Here is a 21,308-nt window from a genome sequence, read left to right as displayed (position 1 = left end):
AAAGTTCTCCCCCTAAATATTAGTTTTGGAATAGAAGGGTTGATGTTCAAAGAATGTAACATCCATAGAGTTGTAGAATTTTTGAGTGACTGGAGAGTAACATTTATACCCTTTCTGATGTGAAGAGTACCCTACAAATATGCATTTGAGAGCCTTTGGATCAAGTTTGCTACGGTATTGGGCATGTATATGGACAAACACAGAACAACCAAATACCTTCAAGGGAAGAGTAGACAAAATATGAGTACTCGGGAAGGATTGAAGGAGGACATGATAAGGTGTTTGAAACTTCAAGACTCGAGAAGGCATTCTGTTTATCAAGTAAGCAGCTGTTAGGATTGCCTCACCCCAAAAAAAATTTGGAACATAAGTGGTGAACATAAGGGCTTGTTTGGATTGAGGGGAATGAGGGTGAAGGGAAGTTAGGGGAACCATTCACTTCCATTCACCTTGTTTGGGAACACTTAGGAGGTGAAGTTAATTCACCCTAGTTCCTTTTGGTTCACCCTCTAATAGTATAAAATTTGTTACCCCCCAAATTGGGGTGTAACCAAGGGGAAGGGAACTCCCTTCCCTTCCTTTCCCTTCCCTTCTCTCAGTTTCCCTTAACTTCTCTTCACTCCCTACAAATCCAAACAGGCCCTAAGAGAACGAGCAACTTCAAGGATGTGTCTGTTTTTTCTTTCTGCCACCCCATTTTGTTGTGGTGTATTAACACAAGAACTTTGATGTACAATGCCCTGGCTCCCAAGATACTCACCCAGAATTGTTTCAAAATATTCTTTTGCATTATCGGTTTTCAACACTTGTATTTTTGTTTGGAATTGTGTCTGAACCATAGTGTTGAATTTTCTAAAAATTTGACCAACTTCAGATTTTTCTTTCATGAGGAATAACCAAGTGATTCTAGAGTGATCATCAACGAAGGACACAAACCACCTTGTGCCAGTAACATTTTTAATCCTAGAAGGTCCCTATACATCACTATGAATCAAGGAAAAAGGATGAGATGCTTTGTATGGTTGAATGTGATAAGAATTACGAGCATGCTTTGCGAACTGACATACTTCACATTGGAACAATTTTGGATCTTTATTTATAAATAAAGATGGAAATAATTTTTGGAGATACAAAAAATTAGGATGACCTAGACGATAGTGCCATAACATGATTGCACTATTTTTATTAAAATTCTCAACAAAAATTAAGCTTTTATTTGTCTGACTTTGACCTTTGGACTCAACACATCCTGCATTGTGAGTTTGTCTTATAGGAGGTTCATCACTTTTGAGAAGATATAGTCCTGAGCACATCGTAGCACTGCCAATCGTCCTCCCCGAATCCAAACCTTGAAATTCACACATATTTGGGAAGAATTTAGTAATGCAGTTAAGGTCTTGGGTGAGTTTACTCACTGACAAAAGATTGCAGTCAAGATTGGGAACATGAAGTACTGATGTTAATGATAGGTCCTATGAGAGAATGATAGAACCTGTTCCAGCCACTTTAGAAAGAGACCCATCAGCTATTTTTACCATAAGATCCTCTCGGCATGGATTGTAATGATGAAAAAATAAGATGTCTCCCATCATGTGATCTGATGCACCGGAATCTACAATCCATGGACTTTTGTTTTTTGAATTAACTATAAGAGCACTCAAGTAATTACCTTTGTGTGCTAAAGACCCAGTTCCTATAATACTTTGGGTAGATGTTTGTTGTGAGAACATCTTTCGAAGTGCTTCAAGTTGTTCCTTGCTAAAGAGGTTGGATTCTGTGGAAATAGAATGTCCTTCTTCAATGATAACATGGTTCCCACGGATTTCTTTGTCAGGAGCAGGTCTTGAAGGCTTTCCAATCCACCGGTTTTCCGTGTATTTTCCAGCATGTCTCACGAGTATGACCTGGTTTTCGACAGTGATCACACCATGGTCTTCCCTTCTTCGGTCGAATGTTATTGTTGTTGTTATGGACTCCTCGTGCAACAAGTGCAGAAGAGTTATCTGTGACGGGAGCAGTGTGAGATTCTCCCATCATCACTTTCTTCCTGCTTTCTTCTCTACGCACCTCGGAGAAGACTTCTCGAATGTTAGGTAGAGGTTTCGTGCCTAGTATTCTTCCACGAACCTCATCCAAGTTCTTGTTAAGTCCCATTAAGAACTTAAAAATTCTTTTCTTTTCGACGATCTCTCTGAACTTCTTAGCATCATCAGCGCAGCCCCATTTGTGATCTTCAAAGACATCTAATTGTTGCCAGTGTCGAGTAAGAGTGTTGTAGAATTGCGTGACAGATAAATCTTTTTGTCGAAGATCATGGAGTCTGCTTTCTATCTCGAATATTGTTGATGTGTTTTCTTTGCTTGAGTAAAACTCTTGTGCAGCGTCCCCTATTTCATGAGCCGTGCTATAGAGCAAGAAATTTTCGCCTATCTCGTTGGTCATGGAATTAACCAGCCATGACATGACCATATTGTTCTCTTTTTTCCAGAGTTTAAATCTGGGATCTCCTGCTTGTGGAGGAATGACTTCACCGGTGAGATATTCATCCTTTCCCTTCCCACAGATGTACATCATGACGGGCTGTGACCACTGAAGGTAATTGTTCCCATTTAATTTGTGTCCTGTAATAGGAAGAGAAACACCATCTGCAACGGCATGAGTGCTGGTGATAGGGAGTTCATCACCTGAAGTGACTTCGAATGAAGAGGAGGATTGTTTTTCTGTTGTCATGTCGTATTTGGTCATCCGAAAATTTTGTTGGATAGTTTCAGAGACTGCTCTAATACCATGTGGAAAATTGAGAATGAAATTGTATTTTTCTCATTCTTCTCTGAAAAGGATTACATAGCTATTTAAAGAGAGGAAGAAGTTAAGCTTTTCCTCAAAATCTGGAAACTAAAAGATTGGAATAACAGATAGAAGATCCAGGTAATCAATACCCGAATCTCTTTATTCTAGGAAACAAACTAAACAGAATCTTGACAACTAATTCCTAGTAATCAGGTAGTAAATCACGGATTTCAACTAATCATGTAGTAAATCAAAGATTTCCACAATGTTAGAATCTGTTCTTTTACCTTCTCAGTTAGGATTTCTTCTGAATTAAACTTTTAAATGAATCTTTTCCATATTATTTTAATGTGACTGATGGCATGAGAATCTACAGATGACTTGAAAAATTCCTCTAAGTATTTTCCTTATTGCTTTTCATATTCTTGTGCCTGAACTTTCATCTCAATCTTGTCAAAATCGTTGACGCTCTTTATTTTAAAAGAAGAATTTCCCTCGCACTTCATCTTCTTTGTTTTGGACCCTCCACTAATCAATTCACACATATTATCAATTACCTCACTCTCTATTTTATCTTTTTTCTTCATCGGGACAACATTAATATGTGCAATATCGCCCACAACCTCTTTGGGAATATCACGCATGATATCTATCTTCTCAAACATATCACCATCAGCATCATGAATCTCATGCATAACGAGTGTTTGCACCTTATGAGGAATTTTAGCAGGGACAAGTTCTCCTTTTCTAGTTACAACTAAGACATAGACCTCCTTAGATTGCTTCAAGTTTTTAGCTAAATCTTGTTGTCTACCACTAAAATTTTCTTCTTCTTAGTAGTCTCTATCATGAATGAATCCTTTTCTGGAAGAGACATGTTGGCAATTCGGCATCCATCCTTCTTGAATATACGAGCATTGTCTTTGCTCTTGTGAGTGGCACTAACATCTAACTGCTATAACCTACCTAAAAGCATATAACAGATATTCATCTCGACCACATCACATAGCAACTCATCAACATAGTTGCGACCAATAGAAAAAGGTACCCGACATATCTTATTATTCTGCACATCATTGCCTTTGCGAATTCAGCTGACCTTGTAAGGAGGTAGGTGTTTCTTTGCCTTCAAACTTAACTTATTCACCATACACCGAGTGACAAGATTCTTGTTACTATAACTGTCTATGATAACATCACAAATTTTCTGCATTACTGTGCATCTCGTCCGGAAGATATTGTGCTCAGGAGGTGATTCTTCTTTCTTTGTTGCTATTTCAATGCTCTTCCCAACTCGAGGGTTTTACTCAAGATCAAATTGGGGCTGCTTAATCTTTCAATGACCATAGTCAGAGTGTGAACTAGGATGTCGATTGAATACATACTAATATATAGAAAGAAAATGAGCTTCCAACAATTCCTTCATCTTTGCCCATGATTGGATTTTTTTTGCTTTGTTGACGGGATCGATCTTCGCATAATGTTTGCCACCAAAAAGCTACTTTACCCTTTAGTCGGTAGGCTACTCGTTCAACCTTCTGATCTTCTGCGATTCCCAAGCACCCAAAAAATCTCTCCATCTCATCAATCCAATCAAGAAAATCTTCTATATCTAGTTTCCCATTAAAAGATGGTAAATCAATCCTCATATCTTTAGTATCATAGATATCCCGTCTTGAGTAGTCTCTACGACCATGATTTCGGCGCAGGGCTTCATACTCATCAATATTGTTGCTGAATTCTTCATGTGGAGTTTGATCACGTCTTTGACGGTCATCAACATGATCTCAAACTCATCCATGGTTTAGAGTTCCACTACCAACGCAAGCCAGTCTATACGAATGTTAATATAAGTTAGGGTAATAAGGTCTTCCTCGCCTGCCATCGGATTAGAGAAATAAAGTTCTGATACCAATTAATGTAATACGCAAGTAAGAAACATCGGAATCCACCAAGAGGTGTTCTCTAAATCCACAAAGAATAATATTTGAAACCACAAAGAGACAACCTCGAATCCACGAAGAGACAACCTCGAATCCACGAAGTAATATAAAAGAGAAATTTATTGATAAAAGTGATCTAATTCATGAGGTTTACAATCATTCTTCTTAAATAGAAAAACAGAGCTTACTCCTAATAAGAACAGAATTCCTAAAAGAAAGAAACAATTTAAAACTACCTAAAAGACTCTCTATAATAAAGGAAATAAATCGGTCCTAATTAAATCAAAATTGATTTTGTTTCCTAATCTAAATTGACTTTATTACTAAAAATAAACTAAAGGTAAATTATTTCTGAATTCTTGTCAAAATGAGTGTTACTGATGGAATTGTAGGATTCTGCCAAGCTGATTGACTCCGTCTCGTAGAGATAAGCGATTTTCATATATAATATGTTAGAATTTACCTTTCGAATTGGGAGATATAGTTGTTTTTATGCGGCCAATCAATAATTCATCTATATCCGTGTTTGACTCGTAAAGGTCCTACTTCTCCATGAATTTGATCGTTATATGTCCTACATCAGTATCAGAGCAACATAGGTTCAACACCCACCAACCACGAATTTAAAGTGGATTTTCTAAAAAACTGATACCTCTGCGTGAGTCTAGGTTTCAGCCCATTAAAAGGGCACTCAACCTGCGAGGGCATGTTAGAATATAAAAATATAACCCTCAACCTTCACCATAACTTCGGATTTCTGTTCTAATGGTTAGAAGACTTAAATTAAAGAGGTCCATGTCCTATAATAGTACAAGAAAGACTTTCCCCAAAATTTTTGGGTTGGATACATCACTCTTTTTCTTGTTTTAAGTTCTGTTGATAGCTGTCTCTATAGTTAGACTGGACACTTTCGTAGATTGTGAATTACCTGTATGCAAGCTTCGCTGTTGTCCCTCATTGTTCAAATAACTTCAATCATATCACTTCTTTGACCCTTTATAAAAATCAAAATAGTGCAGTTTAAAGTTACAAATTATGATTTTAATTTTTTTCTTTAGTAAATGAACAATTTTTATTCATCCACCATGGGGAAATACTAGAGCATAACATTACATCAGGTAATCTTGAGTTAATAAACAAATACACTTACAGCCATTTAACTACTAATCTGTTATAATGGCTCAAATCAGTTCTTGTGTTCGATTGGAATGAGGTTATGTAGTAAGTTGACAAGGACAGCATGTTTGATTTTTTCTAATGAGCATCTCAACATTGTATTTAACATCTCTGTACACCCTCCAGTTGCACTTGATCCAAAGTGAACTGTAGCAGATAGGCCAACCTTCTTGACTTTCGTCATATATGAATTTCCTTTCAAGTTAAACCACTCAATAAGCTGTAGCCTATTACAACTCTTCCATTTATAACACATCCTGCATATAATATGATTCTAAACTTCAGCAGAATAAGTGCATTCGAAAAAAGACGTTATTGTGATTCTCTTTGGCAGCTTCACAAAGCACACAAGAATTGTTATGAATCAAACCAAATCCGCGGAGTCTCTGTCAAAAGGAAGCAGCCTCTGCTTCATGGTTAGCCAAAGAACTACAGGGTGCTTATGGGTGTTAAGTGAACTCCAAACAGTATGAGACCATTGAGCTACAAAGTGAGGTATCAGGTCCTTATATGCACAGGAAACTTTAAACCGGCCACTGACAGTCTATCTCTGAAAACTTGCCAAAACACCGTCGGTAGACCCCCATATAATAAAATCTTCTGTAGAAAGAGATCAAAACCCTAATTATTATTCATTAAGATAATAAGAGAGATATATATAGCCATACAAATACGGTTAAGATTAACGGATCACAGCCCATTAACCCAATACCCAATAGACTTAATTTAACACTACCCCTCAAGCTGGAGCATAGATATCCACCATGTCCAGCTTGTCACATATAGTAAAGAACACCTTTGAAGAAGTAGCATTGATAAGAATATCAGCAAGTTGCTGTGAGGATGGAGTGAATATGAGAGATACTATCTTCTTCTCCCAAGCATCTTTGACAAAATTACAGTCAACTTCAATATGTTTTGTCCTCTCATGAAACACAGGATTCTGTGCAATGTAAATGGTAGACTGGTTATCACAATGCATTGGCATGGGTCCAGGCTGAACAAAACCAAGTTCTGTCATAAACTTTCATAGCCACACCATCTCACAAGCAGTGTGAGCTATTGCTCTATATTTGGCCTCTGCACTAGACCGTGATACTACATCTTGTTTTTTGTTTCTCCAAGTCACATGATTACCTCCAACAAAAGTACAGAATCCTGAGTTTGACTTTCGATCTCCCATGTTTCCTGCGTAGCCAGCATCAGAGAAAGCAGAAATGTGAGTATGCCCATGTTTTTTATATAGCAATCCCTTACCAGGACAACTCTTGACATATGCCAAAATCTTCATAGCTACTGTCTAATAAACCTCTCTAGGTTTGTGCATAAACCTGCTCAGTGCACCTACTGTAAAGGTAATATCAGGTCTGATAACTGTTAAATATATTAGCTTCCTAATCAGTCTCCTGTATCGTCCAACATCATCTAGTAGAAAGGTATCATCACGTCACAAATCAATATTTGCCTCCATTAGAGCGCTTGCAGGTTTGCATCCAAAGAGACCTGCTTCTTCTAGTAAATCTAGCACATACTTCATTTGGAACAACAGGACATGCCTTTGATATGCAACTTCAATCCAAAAAATATACTTTGGCTTTCCCATGTCCTTAGTGATAAAATGACGGTTTAGATACTCCTTAGTCTCTGCTAAGGCAACAGAGTCACTCTCAGACAGTAGAATATCATCAACATATACGACTAAAATAACCAAACCAGTCGTTGTGCGTCGAAGAAAGACAGAGTGATCAGACTGACAGCGTTGGAAACCAACACTAGAAATAAACTTGCTGAACTTATCAAACCAAGTTCGATGACTCTGCTTTAACCCATAGATGACCTTCCTTAGCCTGCAGATAATATTCTTCCCTTGAGCAACATACCTAGGAGGTTGTTCCATATAAACCTCCTCATCCAAATCACCATAAAGGAAAGCATTCTTCACATCTAGTTAGTGCATCGCCCAATCCATATTAACAGCCAGAGAGAAAAGAATTCTGATGGAGTTGAGACGAGCAACGGGAGAAAAAGTTTTAAAATAGTCAATGCCACATGTCTGGGTATAACCTTTAGCAACCAGGCGAGCTTTATATCATTCAACAGACCCATCGGGGTGATATTTCAAGACATACACCTATTTGTATCCAACCACAGTCGCTCTAGTAGGAAGAGAGACCAAATCCCAAGGCTCTCTAGAAAGTAGTGCACCTATCTCCTCATCCATAGCCTGTTTTCAGGCTGGTACTAACATAGCTTCCTTATGTGTCCTAGGTATAGATATAGTGGACAAGGACAGGGCAAACTGATAAAAAGTGGGTTGAGACGGTCATAAGAGACAAAGAGAGATAGGATATTTCGGGCAAGACCGTTTACCTTTTTGAAGAGCAATAGGAACATCTAAGTCGGAAGGGATAGAAGTCTCAACATGAGATGGACCGACAGCTGGAGATGAAGAGTCAGTAGGAGCAGAGACAGGGGCATGTACTTTAGGACGGCGAGAGTATGTCATTAGAGGCTTTGGTGCAGGAGCCACAGGAGCAGGTAATGAAATAGTAGTAGGAGCAGAAGAAGGTAGTGGTACCTATGAACAGCCAGCAGTAGTGGAACCAGAGGAAAAATATGGGACAGACTCAAAAAAGGTAACATCAGCAGACAAAATATTTCCTGGTGGACGGATGATAACACCTATACCATTTTTGAGTACATGAGTATCCAACCAAAACACACTTAATGGATCTAGAAGACAATTAATCCAAACCAGCTGATAAATCCTGAACAAAACACGTACAACCAAAGACGCGGGGAATCATAAAAAAATGTTTTTTTATCAGGATAAAGACAATTGAATGGTATTAAACCATCAAGAACAGAGGAAGGCATGTAATTAATCAAATAACAGGCAGTGAGAACATCATACCACAAATACTTTGGAATATTCATATGTATCATCAGTGTTCTAGGAACATCTAGAATATGTCTATGCTTTCTCTCAACAACTCTATTTTATTATGAAGTGTGAGAGCAATAAGTCTGATGAATAATACCATTAAGTGCATAAAATTTTGAAACGTCATTTTTCATATATTCCAAAACATTATCAGTACGAAGAATACGAATAGAAGTAGAGAACTGAGTTTTTATTTCATTATAAAAGAGTTTAATAACGTGCGAGACCTCATACCTCTCTTTTAACAAATACAGCCAAGTTATGCGAGAGAAATCATCAGCAAAGATAATGAAATATCAAAAACCTTTCACAGAGAGAACACGATAAGGACCCCAGACATCAGAATGAACCAACTCAAACGCAAAACTACTGCGTTTATCGACATGACTCTGAAAAGTAGCATGGTGATGCTTACCCAGTTCACACGACTCACAACCTAAAGCGGAAATAGATGGCTAAACAGAAACTACCGATCTAAGTTTTTGTAGTGAATGATGACCCAAACGTCAGTGCCATAGTAGAGTCAGACTGTGATGCAAAGAGACCAGCCTCTGACACACTATCGTCCAAATAGTATATACCTCCTCTCTCATGCCCCAAACCAATCATCATCCCAGTTGTTAGGTCCTGAAAAACATAGTAAGAGGGAAAGAAGGTGACTTTACAGTTATTTTGCTTTGTAAACTTGCTAATGGATAATAGGCTAACATGGAATTTGGGAACATATAACACATCAGTTAGTTTTTTTTGTAAACTTGCTAATGGATAATAGGCTAACATGGAATTTGGGAACATATAACACATCAGTTAGTTTTAAAGAGGAAGTAGCATGAACTACTCAGGCTAACATGGAATTTGGGAACATATAACACATCAGTTAGTTTTAAAGAGGAAGTAGCATGAACTACTCTATCACCACAAATTGAAAAAAGTGTACCATCAGCAATGTGGATAGAGGAAAACTTATCAGAAAGATGTAAAGATACAAAGTGATTATTTATACTTGTCATATGGGATGAGGCTTCAGAATCTAGTACCCATGGTTTGTGAGGAGAAGCTATGTAAACATCCATATCTGAAGATGATGCATGAGTAGCAGAATGACTGTTCTGAGAAAGCTCTAGCTGGCATAACCTCTCATAATCTTCTTGAGAAATCTGAACAGTAAAACAGTAACAGCTGGACCACCAGAAGTAGCAGAAATAGACGAACGAATCGACTCGGCGTCAGCTACCTGGGCCCACTCAGGACGATCAAACTTCTCCCAGCACTTCTCAGAAATATGATTGGTTCTTCCACTGATCACACTGACGTGAGCCTTTATCAGATTCACTCTGTCTCCCACCGAAGGAGCCACATTCTCCCCCTGTCTTACGGCCATGACTATGATCACGACTGCGGCCTTTGCCTCGACTAGAGAACAGGACAGGCTGATCTACTGAAGGTGGAGACGATGCAGTAATATCAAAAGTAACACCAGTAGAGACCTGCATGACTCTGGAGAATGTAGCAGTCAGTGAGAGGATATATCTCTATCTAATATCTGTTCTCTCACCTGGGACTATAAAGTAGGATGCAATCCAGAAAGAAACTTGGACACTGTCAGGTCGTGACGATACCCCAACAGCGTCGCTGTATCAGCTACTGCAGGCTGATGCATCTCCAGTTCATCTATCAGTCCCTTTAATTCACCAAAGAACTTCGAAACTGATCCATCTCCCTGTTTGAGCGCAAACAGTCGCTCATAAATCTCAAATACACGGGAAGCATTCTTCTCATTCCTATACATAATTTTCAGGCTGTCCCACATCTTCTTCGTAGTGGTTAAGAACATAACACTGTTACTGATCTGTGCTTTCATACTGTTAAGAAGCCAAGTCATAACACAATAATTAGACAAGAGTTAGGAATTGTAGGTGGGATCTGTGATGAGGGGGGTGGAGATGATAGAAGATGTGGGAATTTGCTCTAAGTTCCAATGAAGATGCGGAAAGCTTGTGCTCAGAGCAGATAGTTTGTATCATTCAATTTTATTGTAGTCCCCAAGACTACTTGGGCGCAGATGTCTCACCAACAACAGCAGGAGTAGTAAAGGAGGAGATTTCCGACATCATAGTAGTAGTCATTTTTGCACAATAATAGTAGACAAGTAGTAGTCAAATAGTCAGTGCAGTAGTAGAGATCTGTTCTTGAAACATAAACTAAGAGCAGATCATTAGCAAGATGATGATATTTCAGCCGGACACATACCAGATCTAAAAAATATAAGAGACAAAGTAGTGGGTAGTCACGCCCTCACGCCGCGGAGGCGATATCACCCGAGGGAGAGAGTCCTGATTTTTGTTTTCACAAAAACTCAAGCTAATATCTATATTCCCGTTTCACGAAAGAAACAAGAATAGAAGTGAAATATCTCAACAAAGTGAGATATACACTCTTCCTCTCATCAGTTCTAGGACTGAATTATCGAGGTAATAGTCAATACCCATAGCAGCAGCAACACAACAACTAGTAGCGGCGGCTGGCGACGACGGTCAGCAAGCTGGCGGGACGACCGCAGCAAGCAAGTGGGTAGCGACGGTTGGCACAGGCAGCAGAGGCAACAAGTGCGGCAAGGAGCCCAGCAAACAAGCAAGCAAGTGCAGTAGTAGAGGCGGACAAGCGCGGTAAGCGGGCAGCAACAGCAACAGAGCGGGGCGGTAGTAGCAAGCAAACAGCCAACTACAGCGTCAGGCAGGACAAGCAAAGAGCGGCGAAGCATAGTAGCGGAGACAGGCACAAGCACATGCAGCGAGGCAGCGCGGCTACGTCTAGTAGAAGGTTGCGGTGGTGGCGACAAGTGGAAAGCCGGCGACGGGCTAGGGGTTTTAGGATTGAGATTTTGCGGGGTGGCGCTAGGGTTTAGCGTCTTCACGTTTTCTGATTACCATGTAGAAAGAGATCAAAACCCTAATTATATTCATTAAGATATAAGAGAATATATATAGCCAACAAATACCGATAAGTTAACGGAGTCAAGGCCATTAAACCCAACCCAATAAAACTTTAATTAAAACAATTTATTTTCGATTTTTTAAATAATTGTTTCATATCCAAGGAATGTACATTCTTCTTTAGGAGGAAAACTTGCTATATATGTGCCCTTTAACAGTATTGGCATCTCATGGATCCATTTGATCCTGCACATGTTCTGTTTTCACGTGAATACTCCACAACAGCTTCATAGGCAGCAGCTTTGCCTCAAAATAGTGCGCGAGTACAATTGTGAATAGAAACCCTAATCTTATTCATGAGATAACATGGGCTTATATAGGCCCCTACAACTTACAAATAAGCCCCTAAACCTATTAATATTTCAACACTCCTCCTCAAGATGGGCGAAAGATATCCACTAAGCCCATCTTGTCACATTCTCTAATCATATCTACTGAGCTAAGTCCCTTAGTCAGACAATCTGCTACCTGATCCTTAGTTGGAACATGACTTAACTCCAGTAGTCCATTGTCCAACTTCTCTTTGATGAAGAACCTATCGATCTCGATGTGTTTGGTTCTATCATGCTGCACTGGGTTGTTGGCGATACTGATGGCTGACTTGTTATCACACCACAGCTTCATCTTGGCTCCTTGATCCAGCTTCAGCTCCACCAACATACTCTTTAACCACAACAACTCTGTAACTCCTAAGGCCATGGCTCTATACTCTGCTTCAGCTGTTGATCTCGCTACCACCGATTGCTTCTTGCTCTTTCCATGAGACCAAGTTGCCTCCTACAAAGATACAATATCCTGAGGTGGATCTCCTGTCATCAGCACAGCTAGCCCAATCAGAGTCGCAATAACCCTCGATGCTCATATGTCCATTCTTTCTGAATATCAGCCCCTTTCCGGGGGCACTCTTTAAATATCTCAGAATCTGGTACACAGCGTCCATATGACCCTTCCTCGGATCGTGCATGTAGCGACTCACCACGCTCACTGCAAAAGAGATATCAGTACGTGTGTGACTCAAATAGATCAATCTTCCCACCAGCCTCTGGTATCTGTCACGATCAACTGGTTCTCCGGCCTCAGCACCTATCTTGAACTTCTGGTCGATCGGTGTAGTTGCAGGTTTGCACCCTAACATTCCTGTCTCTTTGAGAAGATCCAGTGCATACTTTCTCTTGGATAGGACGATTCCCTCCGCTCCTCGAGCTATCTCTATTCTAAGAAAGTATCGAAGCAAGCCAAGATCTTTCACCTCGAATTCCTTACCCAGTCTCATTTTGAGTTGGGCAATCTCCTTCTCATCATCCCCTGTAATAATCATATCATTCACATATACCGCAAGTATGGTAATGTGGCCTCCACTCCGTCGAAAGAACACGGTATGGTCGGCGTTGATCTGTTGGTACCCCATACCAATCATAGCCCTTCTGAATCTATCAAACCAAGCACGAGGAGACTGTTTCAGCCCATAGACAGACTTCTTCAATCTGCAGACCTTTCCCACTGTTTGATCTGTACCGAATCCTGGTGGTATCTCCATGTATACCTCCTCCACTAGATCTCCATGAAGAAATGCGTTCTTCACATCTAGTTGGTGTAGCTTCCATCCACCATTTACTGCCAGAGAGATTAAGGTCCGAACAGTGCTCATCTTCGCCACCGGTGCAAAAGTCTCATCATAATCGATGCCATATGTCTGACTATACCCTTTTGCCACCAGACGAGCCTTGTAGCGTTCAACTTGTCCATCTGGATTCTGCTTCACAGTGAAGACCCATTTACATCCAACTGCTCTCTTTCCTTCTGGTAGTTTTACTAGCTCCCAAGTACGGTTCTTCTCAAGAGCCCCTAGCTCCTCGTGCATAGCCGCTTTCCATTTTGGGTCCTTCTTAGCAACCTGCCAATTGTTAGGTACAGTAACAGAGTCCAATGATGTAATGAATGCTCCATGTGCAGAGTGGATATTAGAATATGATACAAACTGGGCAAGATCCCAATCATATCTATCGGGAGGATGTCCCGCATTGCTGCGAGTAGTCCTCCGTACTGACATTGGTGTGGGAGGAGTAAGGAGAGGAATGATATCACCTTGAGAGGAATCTGATGGTGGTGTAGGTGTCTCAGGAGTCGGGACAGGCGTTGATAAGGGACTTGGCACTAGTGGCACTGTAGGTACTGTTTCTGTAATTTGCTTTCCCTTCCTACTATAGGTAAGTAGCTCCCCCTGAGCCGTGGGCCTAACACCTCTTGTCTCCTTATCTTCTTCTTCTTTATTCTCCTGCTCCTCCTCAACCAGTTCTCCTTCCCAAGGAATCGTTAGAGAAATCGATTTCTCTATATTATTCTCTACATTATTCATCTGCCTCTCACCATTCTCCCCTTCTCGCCTCATACTTCCAGTATTGGGCGAGTCACCAACGGATGAGGGTGCCTTCTGTGTGTAATATGGCTCAAATTCACGAAAGTACACATCCATGCTCACGAACAGCCTTTTCTCCACCGGGCTCCAGCAAACATATCCCTTTTGAGTAGCAGAATATCCCACAAAAATGCACTTCACCGCTCTAGGGGCAAGCTTCCCGACTGATGGTCTGTTATCCTTCACAAAGCACACACAACCAAATACTTTCAATGGAAGAATCCCACCATTATCTCCTTTCAACGTCTCACACGGAGACTTCCAATCTAGTACTCTCGAGGGCATTCTGTTGATCAGCGCCGCTGCAGTCAACACTGCTTGCCCCCACAATGTTTCTGGGACATTCATGGAGATCATCATACTTCTAGCAACCTCTAAAAGATGTCTGTTTTTCCTTTCTGCTACCCCATTCTGAGCTGGTGTGTATGGACACGTAGTTTGGTGTTGTATTCCCTGAGATGACAAGTATTCTCCAAACACTCTGTTGGTGTACTCTGTCCCATTATCAGATCTCAATACCTTCACCACTGCTCCATATTGAGTCTGAACATTCCTATGAAAGTTTTGAAAACAGCCAAACACTTCACTCTTATTCTTCATCAGGTATAACCAAGTAACGCGAGAGAAGCAATCAATGAAGGTAACAAAATACTTGTATCTATTCATAGAACTTGTGAAACATGGTCCCCACACATCTGAATGTATCATATCAAATACATGAGAACTCCTATGATCAGAACTAACATAAGAGCTTCTAGTAAGCTTTCCCAACTTACATGCATCACACACAAGTTTCTCTTTATTTACTTTCTCAAATAAAGATGGATACAACCTACTTAAAACACCGAAAGAAGTATGTCCCAAGCGTTTGTGATGAAGCATCAACACACTCTCAACACTCATCTCAGATCCTACTCCTGCTCTCTCTACCATGGACACCAAAGCTGAATCTAGCCCTTCACGATCCAGATACCACAGTCCATTACGCCATGTGCCAGTCCCAAGTCTCCGTCCTGCCCCATTCTCCTGAAAGATCACCTTGGGAATATCAAAAGAAACAATACATTTTAGTTGGAGGATGATAGAACTAATGGATAAAAGATTGACTGGAAAAGAAGGAGCATGCAACACATTGGACAAAGTTACAGAACCAGTACAATCGACTGTACCCTTACCAACCACCGGCTGAAATGTACCATCAGCTGTTTGAATACTATCAGGCGATGCTAAGTGAGTATATGATGAGAACTCACTAGCATTACCTGTCACATGACGAGACGCACCGGAGTCGACTATCCACTCTGATGATCTGTTGGGAGACATAGAAGCAAGAGCATGTATGTCACCAGTACCTTTGGTCGGATGAGCATAGGTAGCAGCGTTGCCTCTGGCGAAGAGCGAAGTGGATGCCTCCTCAGTCCCACTCCTCAAGTTTCCATCCCTTGCTACTTGCTGTTTTTTTCTGAGTATCGTCAGGAGAGCACGATCCTCCTCTGTAAAGACCACCTCAGCTTCTTCTTCTTCTGCTACCGTCAGATTCGCCCGATTTCCTGCTCCTCTTCTACCTCGTCGACCCCCACGACCACGACCACGACCTCCGAACTGTCCACGTCCACCCGAATCTCCTTCCTTGGATGGCTTGGTGCAAGCATGCCTTAGATGACCCACCGCACCGTAATTGTAACACTGTCGGGTCTCTCCCCTAGATCCAGTACTGCTAGAGGCTGCCAGTGCTGACTTCACTACAGGAAGTCCACCTGTCGACAGCCTCCTCAAGTGTGGGAATCTTCGGCTGAGCTAGCAGCAATGCGATTCGCTGAGCGAACTCTGATGTCAATCCCTTGAGAAACACCATAGTCCTCTCCTGTAGAAAGGCCTCCCGCTCTTTATATCCCGGGTCCTTGCAGCTAGCCCGGGGGGAAAAATGATCATAATCCAGCCACAAGCGCTCCAACTCTGTAGCATATTCTTGTACAGTCCTCTCTCCCTGGACTGTGGCGTCGATCTCACCTTTAATCTGGAATACCCTCAGGTTATTCCCCACTCCATCATATGTCCTCCTCAACCTCTCCCAGACGTCCTTCACCTTCTCAATGCCATCCACCGTAGCGGCGATCGTCGGGACCAACGAGTTGAGAAGCCAGATGTATACCAACATATGAGTGGACTTCCACTCATCTCTTCCCTCTGAGTCCTCCGGCTCTGTCACCTTTCCTGTCAGATAGCCCTCCAGATTCCTCCCTGCAAGGGTATATCTCACCCGTCGTGACCAGCTCAGGTACGTACTAGGTCCATCCAGCTTCAGATCGATGGTCGGAAGCTCCAACTTCTTCGATGGTTTTGTCGCGCTCTCACCAGCCGACAACTTCATCAGCTTTATCAAAGTTGACACCTCCGCAGGGTTCAACTTCTTGATGATCTCCTCCATCGAACAGGCTTCAGACCCACCACCTGGTCACCTTCTCTTCCAACCCTTGTTGTGTGCAGTGAAAATTTTGGCAGCACTTCTGCTGCACAACAAGAGTAGGATCTCAAACAAATTCTCGTTTCTCAGAGGAAACAAGAACCAAAAACAGTTATATATCTCATCGAAGTGAGATATATACTCTTCCTGTCATCAGTTCGAGGACTGAGTCGAGGGAATCCATGCCAAACTCGAGGTTCGACAGGAGGGGGGTGGGGGGCGGCGGCTAGGAGAGAAGAGGGTGGATGCTCTAATACCAAATTGTGAATAGAAACCCTAATCTTATTCATGAGATAACATGGGCTTATATAGGCCCCTACAACTTACAAATAAGCCCCTAAACCTATTAATATTTCAACAAGTACAATCCTAATCCACCATCTTTGACCTCCTGAGCCACAATCTGCCATGCAATTATCTTGATTAATATTCTTCTAGGCAGTATGTAATTTGCTGAACAGCAGACATGAACCCCAAAAAGCACTCTTTGTCAGACCCTAATGCCACTAGGAAAGAAGTCAAGAACCCTAGAGGGAGGGAGGGGGGGTGAATAGGGTCAATGCTAATTTAATCCGATTTAATACCAATTAAAAACTTATTAACAAATATCCTATCAAATTAGATATGCAACACTTAATATGCAAGTATATGAAGCTAAGGGTGATATAAACACAAAGCAATATAAACAAGATAGTGGACAATATAAACAAAGAGTAATTGACAATAACGATAAGAATGTAATGAACACTAAGCACAAATAAAACGTCAAAGCAAACTCAAACACAAGAAAATGATCACGGAGTTTAGACATTCCATCCTACGTCTCCGCTCCCCACTCCCGAGGAGAAATTCACTACACAACCGGGTTTTCAACGCTCATCCGAATAACGTATACACCTCACACTCGGTTTTTTAGCTCACCGAAAAATTTACAATCAACACTCTTGCAAACACACTCTACACCCTCTAAGTGTTGGTCCCTAGCCCGTGTCTCCCTCAAGTACTCGAATTTACAACCTATTCCTAGGCTTTACTACCGACGCCACTCTTCTTGGGACGACCTCGTCTCTCACCACAACACTCCTCTCGGTGTACAAATGTATTACGAAGTATAACTCACAATTGAAGCTTACAAATACAAATGTTTGTTCTCTACTATGGATGAGAACTCAATTAAGGCTCACTCTCAATGTCACAATCCCACAACCCCAATATATACTATATATGTAAATACAATAAGCTCAATAGGTTATGTATGAACAATGAGTATAATCAAAACAAACTAAACTCAATATAAATCTAGCTTAAGGAAATAAAAATCAAACATATAAATAGCTAGATAAGAGTTTAGAAAAACTTCTCTGTGATGACAAGAGAGAGAGGGAGAAGAGTTAAATGCTCAAACACGAAAGGATGATCTTCTCAAGCTATTGTGAAAATTTCTTCACAAACCGAAACTTGAAAATGCTTAAAATCTTTTTAAACACACTTAAACAAACTTTAAAACCCTTGTAAAACTCTCTTAAATTTGTTTAAAACATTCTCTTGGTTGGTGGGAATGATAAATACAATGAGGTATTTATAATAACCCAAAACATCAGCCAAAACCCACATAAAATGACCAAAAACCCATAAGAAAATAAAACTGAAAACTAGCCGTTACTGTGCAACAGTGGTCGACCGCAGAGGCCAGTCCGGTCGACCGCGAGCAGCTGAGAAAACACGGTCGACCGCAGCGACACACGCGGTCGACCGCAGCGACACACGCGGTCGACCGCAGCGACACACGCGGTCGACCGTGAACTGATATTTCTGATACTCAGGTTGAAAACTAAAAATCTGATTTTTAAACTCGATTTAAAAATAGTAAACAAATTCTAAAAAATATAAAACTTTGGGGAATACTTGTAAATATGATAATAAACATGTTACAAAAAGTATTTTTGGAATTGCATCTCCCAAATGTAAAATATCATCATTTTGTAAAAATATCAAAAACATGAAAACTAAACATACATGTTTTTGACATATTGATTTAAACAAACTTTTGAAACTTCATAAAATGATTTTATAGACTTAATAAAATATGTAAACAGTGATTGTTAAGTCCATAAACAAGAATTCATTATTTTCACAAAAAAATATATATTATACAAAACACAATTGTTTTTCCAAAAGCAATAGAATATGAAACATGTGAAAGTGTATATGAATATAATTATTGTTTCATATCTATAAAGCTAAACCAAACAAAATAATAAATATGAAATATGTAATTTCATATTTATATAAACTTGAAAACCAAAACATGTATGTATATATATAACTATATTTATGCATAGAAACCAATAAAATGTGTGTGTACATGATATTGAGCTTAGAATATTAAACACACATAATATAAACTCCTAAACTAGATTACCCAAGCTATAGGATAATATAAACTCCTAAACTAGATTACCCAAGCTATAGGTCTTCAATAAGCTCGACTTGGTACACTTGCGGATGAAGCTTTTACCCAAGCTATAGGTCTTCAATAAGCTCGACTTGGTACACTTGCGGATGAAGCTTGAACTTGAATCTTGACTTGAAATGTATTGGTTTCACTCCACTTTTCCGCCAACCTCCATTGGATATGATCGTTGAAGCGCAATTCCATCCAACCTCCAACTTATTGTTTGCCTAGAATAAATACGAAAACACAAATACTAGACAAACAATATTAGTTGTAAATTATTTGTTAAAACATCATCAAAACAAAAATGCCAACACTCTTCACCAATTGCGATCTTCGTGCACAACAAAGATGTTTGGCCTTTTGAATTTTCACTATAATCTTCTGAACTGACACTTCACAATCAGTATATGATAACTGTTTACAGACCAAGGGTACACCAGGGTACCGAATTGGAAAATGCCCTTCTGAGTAACCAAGAGAATTTAATATTTGAGCCTTGACAATATTATTAACCCCATCCAAGAGGACAACTCATGTACGAGGATTAGCTTGTAGTCCAGAAGCACTACCAAATTCATGAAGACCAGCTTATAAGTTTCCATTGTGTCTAAGTCACCTCTACCACATAGTAAAAGATCGAAAGCAAAAATGAGGTGACAAAGCTTCATTTTGACAAATTTAGGTGATATGTGTGAACCCTCCTTCAACTTGAAATTTAGCAATCTAGAGAGGTATTCCATACCCAACATAAATAGATAAGGGAAAGTGGATCTCCTTACCTTAACCCTCTCTTCGCATGAAAATATCCATGAAGGCTACCATTGAAAAACATTGAGTAAGAAGGAGAAGATACACAGACCATAATCCAGTGTACAACTATAGGAGGAAACCCCGAACATCTTGGAGGAAATTCCAATCCATAGTATCATATGCTTTCTTTATATCAACATTATCAAAACTATAGGAGAAATAATATTCCTAGTATAGTGCTTCACCACTTCATGAGCCAACAAAATATGTTTAGTCATCACCGTTCGTTTGGTGAAGGCACATTAAGCATCATTAATAAGATGGCACAAGACCTTTTGCCATCTGTTAGCTATTACACCTTAGAAATAACTTTATAAATGAAATTGCAGCAAGAAATAGGCCTAAAGTCTGATGCATACTTAGGACAAGAAATCTTAGGAATAAGGGTAATAGTTGTAGAATTAACCTGCCCCAAGCATTTGTCATTTGTAAAGAATTCCCATACCACATGAATGAGATCCATCCCAATAATATCCCATTCCTCCTGAAAAGTTTTGCAGAGTAGCCATTAGGTCCATTTGTCTTCTCTTTTGAAATTGAAAAGGTACAGCTTGCTTGATTTCCTCAATGGACACTGGTTGTATAAGGATTTCTTTGTGATCAGTGTTTAAACAAGGACCAATTTCTATAACTTCAATTTTAGGCTTCATAATACCCTCAGCTGCAGTACCCATCAGACTTTTATAAAACTCTAATATGTTATCCACAATATCCCTCTTCTCTGTCAATCTATTCTAATGGAATCATAAAGCTCAAACACTTTATTGAAATTTCTTCTTATTTTCATAGCATTATGAAAAAGATGAGCACATCTCCTTGAATGCTCCAGTTGATTTTAGCTTTATTGAATTGTTTTTTTGTTTTCATTACATTTTGTATCACTTAATTTATGATTTCAAATTGTTTCTGTAATAATTTAATATATAGAGTACCCATGTTCTTGATATGCCTCTCGTTGTGCTTCTTCTGGTATAAATATCAACAGTAAACACTGTATCACTGTTATTTAATAATTCTGCAGAAATATTGGACCATCAATGTTCGAGGGTGAGGCTTTGGGTTTAGGTGCAATGTATGAAACCAGTACAATTCGTGTCCCAAGACCATTTAAGGTGAGAAGCTGACATTTGTTTCTTTGTAAGCTGGTAAAGATTATCAATTATGTAACATAAACCTGTCTAATTTCAAGTCTTGTAGGTTGGGCCTTTACCAACTGGTGGTTCATTTATCATCATGGAATTTATTGAATTTGGAGGTTCCAGGGGAAGTCAGGTGGTATAAAGATATCGGATGTTGCCTAGTGTACTAATTGCA

At 39.9% G+C, this 21,308-nt stretch overlaps 1 protein-coding gene across 1 annotated transcript in view; it reads left to right on the top strand.

The window, feature by feature from the left end:
- LOC109838331 (protein-ribulosamine 3-kinase, chloroplastic) overlaps nt 1-21,308 on the top strand; it is a 50,078-nt gene that overhangs the window by 9,515 nt on the left and 19,255 nt on the right. The window contains exons 3-4 of the mRNA XM_020406781.1: nt 21,016-21,106; nt 21,192-21,266. Of these exons, the coding sequence (XP_020262370.1) occupies nt 21,016-21,106; nt 21,192-21,266 (166 nt within the window). The remainder of the gene's footprint in view (nt 1-21,015; nt 21,107-21,191; nt 21,267-21,308) is intronic.

Source organism: Asparagus officinalis, chromosome 4 (assembly GCF_001876935.1).
Source record: "Asparagus officinalis chromosome 4, Aspof.V1, whole genome shotgun sequence".
NCBI lineage: Eukaryota > Viridiplantae > Streptophyta > Magnoliopsida > Asparagales > Asparagaceae > Asparagus > Asparagus officinalis.
The sequence above is the reverse complement of the archived record's forward strand: the minus strand, read 5'-3'. Positions and strand labels throughout refer to the sequence as shown.